This window comes from Lolium rigidum, chromosome 6, assembly GCF_022539505.1.
Source record: "Lolium rigidum isolate FL_2022 chromosome 6, APGP_CSIRO_Lrig_0.1, whole genome shotgun sequence".
NCBI classification, from domain to species: Eukaryota; Viridiplantae; Streptophyta; class Magnoliopsida; order Poales; family Poaceae; genus Lolium; species Lolium rigidum.
Window position 1 is genome coordinate 291,452,731 of NC_061513.1, and position 9,723 is coordinate 291,462,453.

Sequence of the window (9,723 nt, forward strand, 5' to 3'; positions counted from 1 at the left end):
CAACCCCCAAAGGCTCAGTGCGCCGACACTGCCCTCACGCAGTGTGCCTCCCTGTGAAAGCTCGTGGGGAGCTCCTTGCCAAAGATGGCCGCAAGGACTCGAATGTGCGCGTCCTGGATCGGTGAGTCAAAGAACTCCTTGAAGCGTCTCAAGTCATCCTCCTTAACCGGGAGGTTCTCCGGGCAGAAACCCAAGGCCTTGAGCAAGGAGCTCTCCGCTGCTGACGCCATCTTGGCCTGCGTGCCCGCTAAGACCGCAGCTGACCTACGAGTCACCCTCTTTGGAGTGAAGGGCTCCGCATCCGCCCTAAGGCCCGTAGTCCTCTCAAACTCGCTCAACAAAGGTGGTGCTAACGACTTCAGAATGGAAGAGCAGAAACTCTTGACTCTTGCTAGCTCTGAGCACTCCAGCTGATGCTCCTCTTCCCCAGGATCCTGCTCAACCTCGTCCGCCGCTCAATGGCCTCGGCATGGACCGGCGAAGAACCAGGCTCGTGGCCCGAGCCCCCTCCGGCGGACGACCCGGCTCCCTAGGAATCATCTCGCATGAGGCCGTTGGGACCAGTCCACTCGTGCTGCCCCGGCTGACCTCCCCTTGTATGTAGACTCCTCCCGCTGTGCCGGGCACACCACCTCCTCGCTGCCACAGAGGATCCGGGCCTGGTGACATGGCCCTCCCCTGTTGCTCCACGCCGTACACCGAAACACAGAAGTATTTCTCACCAATCCCTGTGCCAAGCTCCCCGTCCCCACCTGCCACTCCAATCATCGGATCCGCTGCCACAGGCCTCGGCCTGGACCCCACCGACTCAGGGCTGGCCTCAGACAGCGTCGGAGACCAGGACCCCGCAGCCTCCTCAGATCCTGTCGGACACGGCGTGCTCCTGGTGGCCTGCATGTCCACCTTGTCCTCATACGGGCGCCCGATTGGCCCCAGCTCCTCGTGGTCCGCGCCTGGCAACGAGTCGGCCGCATCCTCCCACTCCACCTGCTCCAAAACTGGTGCAACCGGCTCCACGTCCGCCACGTCGCCCGCTCCCATAGGAGCCTTCTCACCCTGGCCCACGGATTGCACCGGCTTTAGCTTATCTGCATGCAAGCCCTCATCCTCTGGAACTTTTGACTTTGCTTTATGCAGTCCATCTCCTGTAGCACTTCTGGCAGCGTCTACCGCCACAGCTGTAGCTGACGGATGCAGCCGCCGCTGTTGTTGACTGTCCAAACGAGTTTGAACGGTAAACGGTGCAGGGCTGGCCATCCCCGGCAGCTCCCATCTCTTCCCCAACTCCGGCGCCACCGCGGGAAAGCGCACGGTGGCGCTGCGCTGAGGCACTCCTCCCGGCCCTCGTCTCTGATCAGGAACCCCACGTTGCCAAGGCAAGTCCCTGGACACCCTGCGACCACGGGCGCCACGGCCGCCGTCGCCTCCGTCACCACCGCTCTCATCCTGCTCTCCCCTGCCGTCCTGCCCGCGACCAAGAACACGCTCCGGATCCTCAGGGGCATCCTCTTCTACCCTGACCAGGTGAATCAACACAAGGTACTGAAGCGTCTGGATCTCCGCCTCGCCCGCTGGACCTCCGGCCACCTCACTGACCGGTGCGGCGCGCGCGCCGCCGCTCAGAACGGGCTCCGGGATGGCCAGCAACCGCGCCACAGGAATGGCCTCCAGATCTGACGCCCAGGCAGACAACTGGAAGAGCGACATGTCACTCCTCGATTTCGTCGCCGGCGCCACCGCCTCCACCGCGCAGCTGTTCCCCAGCAGATCTTCCACCACAGCTGCGTCCCACGCATGAGGTGGAACCCCCTCCAAGACCAGCGTGACCTTCCTCCTCAACGGCGCCAGAGTCGCATGCGCCTGACGGTTCCACGGGCGGAACAGCAGCGGCGCTCCAGCGACGAGCACGGCCGGCATGGCCGCGACATGGTCACGCAGCTCCCTGGACTCGCAGACAACCAGGAAGCTCTCCGGCGCGAGCGAATGACACGAAACCGTGCCCTCCGGCACCCCGCGCCATCTCAACGCGCCCAGCACTTGCTCACAGCTCACCGCCGGCCTCCTCCCGCCGACGGTGGCAATCAAGGCGTGACTCAACCTCTGCTCCAGGTCACACATCACGGCGGTCCTCCTGACCACGCAAAGCAGCGGCTTCACCGCCGCAGCCTCCGGACGAGCCTGAAGGGCTGGCGTCCAGAGCGGCGCGACCGCGATCGGCGGGAACTCCTCCATGGGCGGCAGACGCGAAACCCCTCGCGGCGGCGGCGGAGGGGGCGGTGGCGGCGTCTGGCGTCGCGGCGGCGGAGGCGGCGGTAAGGGCGGTGAGGGAGCCCGCGCGCCCCTCTCAGGCTGGAGCCCCTGGCGCTCCCGCGTCGGCGAGCCGCGGCGAGCGAGCTTGGCAAGCGCACGGCTCCGCAGCTCCTCCTCCTCCGACGGGCTCCGCGGCCGCTTGCACTCCATGGCCGGATGGCCTCTCTGCCAGCAGCGCATGCATACCTCTGCGTTCGTGCAGTCGCGCTTGCGGTGCCCCGGCAGGTAGCACCTGAAGCACAAGCCGCGCATCTCCGGCGGCGAAGCTCCCCAGCCCCCTGCGCCGATCTCCCGTCTTGACTCGATCCTCCTCGTCCAAAGCTTCCCCCTTGATGGCTTGGGGACCTCCCAGATCAGCCGATCTTGGACTCTGGCCCGCCCCTCCGGCAGAACCTCATCTCTTACCTCCAGCCGCGGCGCGACGCTCCCACCAGAGGACGCCGATGAAATGCCCAGCCCGGAAACGTGGTCCGCTCCCCTCAGCGACACCGACGAACCCGACTCCGGGCTTCCCTCCGGCGCCCAGAGGCGGCGCGAGAAGCCTGGTGGGTGGGAGGCCGTGGAGTCCATGGCGGGGAGAGGCGGACGCCGGCGTGGCGCCCCGGCGGCGGCGGAGGTGGAACCCTAGCTACGCTCACGCCGCTCTCGCACGCTCCGTTTCGTAATATAAACCGTTTTAGCAAACTGAGTGATACCATATAGCCATCTAAGTTTGGGTTGTTTTATTGTGCAATTTACTTGTCAAGCGAACTAGTAGTATTGAGCCATGGTATTCTAGGTAACTGTAGAAACCTGGGAACCGGTGTGAGAGTCACAACCGATCTTACATGTTAACATACTGAGACTTAGCGCCTGACCTTTTTGTATCGCTCGTATGAGTAGAAGCTCATGGCAGAATAAGGTAACCGATGTACAATTGTCACTAGGTTGCCTTTCCAAAATGCCCCGAAGCCTTCTTCTCGAACAATCCGTGGGACCGAAATGCTGTGACACACTGGTGGAAAAATGGCCTTTAGTCGCGGTGCGCAACTGCCATTAGTCGCGGTTGCGCAACCGCGACCTATTAGGCGCGACTAAAGGCCCCCCCCTTTAGTCGCGGTTCCTTACGAACCGCGACTAAAGGCCCGTCCACGTGGGCGGCAGGCGAGCGCCAGGGCGGAGGACCTTTAGTCGCGGTTCTCCTCGCCAACCGCGACTAAAGGCCGCCGCAGGTTTAGGGTTTTAGCCCCCCCCCCCCCTAACCTGGTTACTTTTTAATTTGTATTGTTTTACTTCATTTGTGTTTTATTTTAATTTTGAAGGAGTTTCACATATTCTACGGTATACATGCATATGAATGTATAATTTCAAACAAATTTGACATTAGAACCAAAAAGAATTCAAGAGGAATATACAATATATATTCAATATCGGATGACCACATATACAATTTTGAACAAGTTTCCATACATAATTTAGTGCATATAAAGTTCAACGTCCTCTACATAGTGTTCTCCTCTAGGATCGATGACTTGGTTCGCCAACCATCCAGCTAGTTCCTCTTGAAGTGGTCGGAAGCGAGCTTCTGGACTAAGTGACATCTTCTCGACAGGCTTCCGGCACAACGCGCAGCAGTGTTGGCTACACGACCAACAGTAGAGATGGTTGTTGTTTCCAATCTTCCCAAGTTACCAAAGCATTAAATACAGAATCATGAGCAAGGGCAAGGGTGCAACATGGAAAGAAAGATTAAGATATGTGAGATCACTAGGTGCACGTGGGAGTGGCTAGCCCGACTTCTCTTGGCTCAAGCACACGACTTGCTGTTAGACTGCTCATAGTGGGAGTAACTTAGGTAGTAACATCAGCTATTCTATATTGATACGCTCCTATCCTTTTAATTTTCATACTGGCAATGATTGATTACGTAAAACTCCCGAGTCGCCAACGGGAGTGCTCAAGTACTCAGCTATTCTATATTGATACGCTCAAAGACAATCAGCAACGGATGGGATCGAGACATGGTGGGGCGGTGGCCGCGACATTTTTTGTTTTCACTCTGTGCGGGAATGCGGGAGGGGAGTTAAAGTAGAGAGAGAGAGAGAGGAAAAAATGTTCCTAAATCGAAACTTGTCTAGCAAAAGCGTGTGAAATAACTTCTCAATGATTTCGTTCCTACCCAAATAAAAAATCTTATCAAACCTAACATAATTTCTCCGTTGTTACAGAAGATGAAAAGGGAAAGAAAAATAGGATCAATGTCAACACTTCAGTAAGTCTAGCACATCATTCCAGGCTCTTACGACATCATCTACCATCTAGGGACACACATTGTCTCCACCGTCCTCTTGGGCCTCCACATGTACATCAGCTCTTGCAGTATAGGCAGTACCACCACCGCCCTATCCTACACCGCCGCATACCGCGACAGAGACTCATCAGAGAAATTGGTGAACTCCTGGCCTGTGGGATACAGTAAACTGCCAAGTGCTACGCCGGTGCTTGCGATCCAGTAATGGTGTGCATCCTGGTGCCTCCATTTCCTATGTATACCTATGGAGGTCATATATGTGCGCAATATGGAAGTGTCATTGTTGCCATGCATAAGGAATGTATAAGACAAGGTTGTGGTTTATGTAAAGGGAAATTGTTTGCAACTCCATATATATGATGGATCCTCGTCATATTGTCCTGCCACCATGGCACCATGTCAGTTACACATAAAACATCGGAAAGACTTGCAAGCAGCCTTTTGAGGGAGTAATTTTTATCAAAGAGGGTCTCAACAAGATGTCTAGAGACCTGCCCTTAGGATCATAACCCAAGCCACAAACAGATTATGGAACTATTAAGCCAAGGGACTAAAAAAGTAGGTCACTCTTCTTCCAAATTTCATCAATGTGACATGTGATACACAAAGAAGCTAATCACAGACTATATAGTAGGTTTTCCAGAACATGGCATGAGGCCTTAGCATCACTATTTTCATATGGTAGCTAGGCACTACCGACGTAGCAGGTCATACATAAATAAATAACTAATAATAATAACAATGCATCAAACAAAAAATTGTTGGTAAATATATAGCTAATAATAACCTCTCGTCTCGGACAAGAATTAACTGTTTATTTATTCTCGGTGTACTATAAAATCTGATTTTTTTTATTAACATTCAAGCATTATGTCTATGTTAACACATATAAATTCATTGTCATATATTGTGTTATTTAGGAGAAAAAATGGGGAAATTCCATAAATCATATATCAACATATATTTGATACCCCTGTTAATGTTTACACTTATATATCAGCTAAACAGTCCAATGCCAGCAGGTTGGTGTCAATACTGAAACATACATTCTCCTATGTAAAAACCGTTTGAGTAATAAAGCGCCCTTTATCGAAAAAATATACATTCTCCTATGCGGATGCAAGGAGATAACTAATACACAACCAAGAATCTGAAGGATACTGGCCGGTTCAAAATAAGGGTGTGAACAGACTGCACATATGGAGTCCAAAGGATATATTGATGTTAAATCAGATGTCATGAGAAGAAGAAACATAGTTACCATACCTGATGTGATGTGGTTGATGTAGTACTTGGGGAAGGCGCGTGCATAGTACATTGGAATGGCATTTGAATCCTGGGTAGAAACCGGGACAAGTGCTTGCAGAGCCGCATGTTTCATGTCAACAGCAAGAACCCACGCGGCGTCGTCTTCCTCATCCACCTTGGCCAGCATGTAAAGAAGATCATCGTCGCCACACATACTGAGGGTGGGGTTAAGGTAAAACAGATTCTTCAGTTCGAGCTCTTGTTTCTTGTGATCCGACAACAGGTCAGGGTAGAGCAGAGTATCTTGGGTCAACCAAGATGTCAGCAACGTCAATTGTTCTGACCATCCCAAGAAACCTTCCGGTGCCATGTGGTGGCCTTCCAAGCTTTCCTGTTGGCCCTGGAGTCGGGATCTTCGAAATCAACCTCGACAAACTTGATCAGATCCTCGGTGCCATGTGGTGGCCTTCCAAGTTTATTCTTTTCTAGTTTGTAGCAGATAAAGCATTTAACATCCCTAGTGAGATAATTAAGCAAGCATCTCAGTGCATGATAGCCAGTTCCTTTGATGAGATTGAGTTGATACTTACTAGCATGATGTTGATGTGCATCCTACCCTGTGTCGGCTGTGTGGGGAGACAAGACTGGCTGCATTATATGAAGGTGTACTGCATTCCTTTTAAGTCAAATTTCCCTGAATTGCACCCCTAGTGGGCTTGCTATCAGATAATGCCATGATTTTATCCAACACAGATGCATTTAATTCGCTGAATGCTCCTTACTAGCAACGCCACAAATGCATCGCTGCATGGAAAAAGATAGACAGACGCTGACATCAGGCCAATCACAGCGATTCACACTTGGAACGCTCTGGCCTCCTTATTCCTAGGAATGGACAAATTGTCTCCCCACACAGCCGGCACGAAAACACAGATGAGAACAGAGAGAACTACGACGCGCACATTCCCTGACAACGGCATGTCGATCGCCCAGAGAAGCCCAGACCACTGGGAGCTTAGAGCTCCTTTGAGACTAGACTTGAATGAAACTATCCAATATATTGTTCATTGCAGTGCTGTTTTACCAAATTGGAAAGACAGGTTTTAATTGTATTCCCTGTTACAGGTTAATACCAGTGGGCAGTTTGTAGGGATGGCTGAGATGCTAGGTCCTGTTGATTTCAAGAAGACCATGGACTTCTGGCAACAAAATAAATGGAGTGGCTTTTTCCCTGTAGTTTGGCACATTATAAAGGACATCCCGAATCGGCTCTTCAAGCATATCACTCTAGAAAATAATGACAACAGACCTGTTACTTTCAGCAGGGACACTCAAGAGGTACCATGATTCATTTTTCCTAATCTGTACCGTAAAATATTTTCCTGGAAATGATCCTTTAGATTTGCTCCTATTATTGCATTAGATAATGTAAAGAAAAGCTAAGAATTCATTTGTTCCAGAAAAAGTTGCTACTTTGGCTGATTTCAGAGGTTTATGTATGTTCCTCCAATGAAGGAAGGCGGTCCTATGTGATCAACATTATATGGCCTGAACCCGTCTAACATGTTACTAGTTGCAGTATCGCTATGCCGCTATTCTATTTCTTTCTCCCATGCGTGGTCACTTCTCTTATTCCTCACTTTGTATTTCCTTTAGAAAAAACGACAGGAGGGGAACTTTGGTAGCTATGAAGTAAACCCTCTGTCCCACATTACTTGTCGCATACCACATAAGCCGGGGGAGATGTGCCCCATTAGACAGCCTCATAAGGCAGGCATCATAGTGCATTTTTAGGCCTTACTAAATCCTTGTATGGCTTCCTTTATTTCTCTAAAAAAATATGACCAAGAGTGGATCGAATGTATATAGAACAGATTTCTCCTGGCAGGTATACCTGACCCTTTTTTAGCTAGTTTCAGGAAAGCGGAGGTCCATCTAGTCCTATTCCCTCCTGACCCATATTACTTGTCGCAGATTTACTATAACTTTGTACTAAATCTGCGACAAGTAATATGTGTCGGAGGGAATAGCACTAGATGGACCTATTTTGTTTCTTTTGCTACCTTCAAATGATCTTGCCTCCTGAACTGAATTTCCATTCTGTTTGACCTGCTTAGCCCCACATGTCAAGCAACTATCAAAATGAGATCCATTTGCATATGTATTGGCCTATTGGGGATATATACAATGATAAAGGTGGTTCGCAACTGTAAAGTAATTTCAGCTTAGTGTCAACTAATATTTAGGAGAGGCAACTTTTGACAGAGAACTTTTAGCTCACCCTCTCACCAACAATCTTTCCAACAAAAAGAGTTCGCAAAATTAAAGAAAGAAATAGAAACATCAAAATCAACCGATACTTCCTGATAATGCATCAAGCCATATCAGGGATGTATTTCATATCGATGTTTTGGCTCCTCTGTGGAGATCAGGGCAAGCCAACTGCAGAATGGCGCATCGGATCAAGTACCTGATATAAACTTTATTTCGTAACATATGCTTTGTTGCAAGTTAATTCTTAATGTCTTGATTGTCTTGATCGTATCCTTTTATTCCTTTTATGTAGATTGGCCTGCCCCAGGGTCTAGAAGTGTTGAAAATTTTCAAGGCTTATCGCCATGGAACATCAATTCTGGATGATTTTGACTTTTATGAAGAAAAAGAAAATACACGCTGTGCACAGAAGGGCATAAATGCAGACTCGTTGCATGAAGCCAGAGTATCTTACTTTGGAACAGATGACTTGAAATCAATGGTATGCATATCTTTTTTCTTTATGGTTGTGTGGCAAGCTAGTTGTAACTTGTAAGAAGGGCGACACTGGGAGCATTACTTTTGTTATCTTATTTTATTACAAGAGATCAATTATCGTTGTGTGAACATCGTGATTGTGTCTGTTCTTCAGGTCTATGTAGCATTATATAGAACCAGAAAATATCTGAAAACAATTTTACACCTAATGGAAAATATCTAGAATGAAGCAATAAGCAGTAAGATCAGGTTAATGTTGTTTTTTGCACTATGTCAATGGAATACATGTATTCTTGGTGAGTTAAATTTAGACAAGCTGTAAGGAGAAAGAAATTTAGAAAAGCTGTAAACTTCGTACCTAACGGTGGTTTACAGTGAACCTGAACCCTGCACTGACCATGCCCATTTCTACTTGCAGGGAGACATTGAGGCAAGCATGGAGAGTATCAATCTCCACGAGCCTTGGGACTAATCCAGATCGATCTATGTCACATTGCAAAATATGACAAGGCAGTGACATGGCTGACCACCCAACAAGTGGACACTACACAAATTAACTGAAAATATGCTATAGAATGTTTGCACTTTCTATGGACCCAGATATATCGTTGTCAAGACATGCTATAGAATGTTTGTACTTTGTGGACCTGATATATAGTCGCTGGTACAACTTAGATATCTAGTTTCTGTCAGAGTAAAAGTTTGAGATTAAGGTGGTTACATGGTGACCGCCATGTTGGTTGTATGTCGCTGATGGAATATTTTGGTTGACAAGAATGGTTAACCAGCAGATGATCTGCAACTGCATTTAGCATGCAGGTTGTGATTTTCAGTTTCCGTGAGCTTATTACAATGTATGATGGAATATGTTGGTTGACAAGAATGGTTAAACCAGCAGATCATCTGCAACTGCATGTACCATGCAGGTTGTGATTTTCAGTTTCTGTGAGCTTATTGAAACGGATTCCAATGTTACTTGCTCGCATGGAATTTTTCTCGTTTTGTCATTTAGCCCGCTGGATGTTGTGCATTACGGTTTGGATCCTAAGAGCATCTCTAACAAAGCCCGTAAACATGCGAACTGTAAAACGCGAATTTAGGCCATTGAACTCGTGTTTACGGGC

At 49.1% G+C, this 9,723-nt stretch overlaps 1 protein-coding gene across 1 annotated transcript; it reads left to right on the forward strand.

Moving 5' to 3' along the window:
• Positions 1 to 6,955: 6,955 nt before the first annotated feature.
• On the forward strand, positions 6,956 to 9,431 carry LOC124665409 (YTH domain-containing protein ECT1-like). Its single transcript, XM_047202822.1, has 3 exons — positions 6,956 to 7,186; positions 8,415 to 8,603; positions 9,018 to 9,431. The coding sequence occupies exons 1-3, from the start codon at positions 7,001 to 7,003 to the stop codon at positions 9,069 to 9,071; spliced, it is 429 nt and encodes a 142-aa protein (XP_047058778.1). The 5' UTR covers positions 6,956 to 7,000; the 3' UTR covers positions 9,072 to 9,431.
• The last annotated feature ends 292 nt before the right edge of the window (positions 9,432 to 9,723 follow it).

What these genes read in the sequence shown, in the direction of transcription:
- LOC124665409 (XM_047202822.1), top strand. Translation starts at nt 7,001, where the DNA reads ATGGCTGAGATGCTAGGTCCTGTTGATTTCAAGAAGACCATGGACTTC. An exon ending in TCAGCAGGGACACTCAAGAG is followed by an intron (nt 7,187 to 8,414) that starts GTACCATGATTC and finishes CCTTTTATGTAG; the next exon opens with ATTGGCCTGCCCCAGGGTCT. An exon ending in CAGATGACTTGAAATCAATG is followed by an intron (nt 8,604 to 9,017) that starts GTATGCATATCT and finishes TTCTACTTGCAG; the next exon opens with GGAGACATTGAGGCAAGCAT.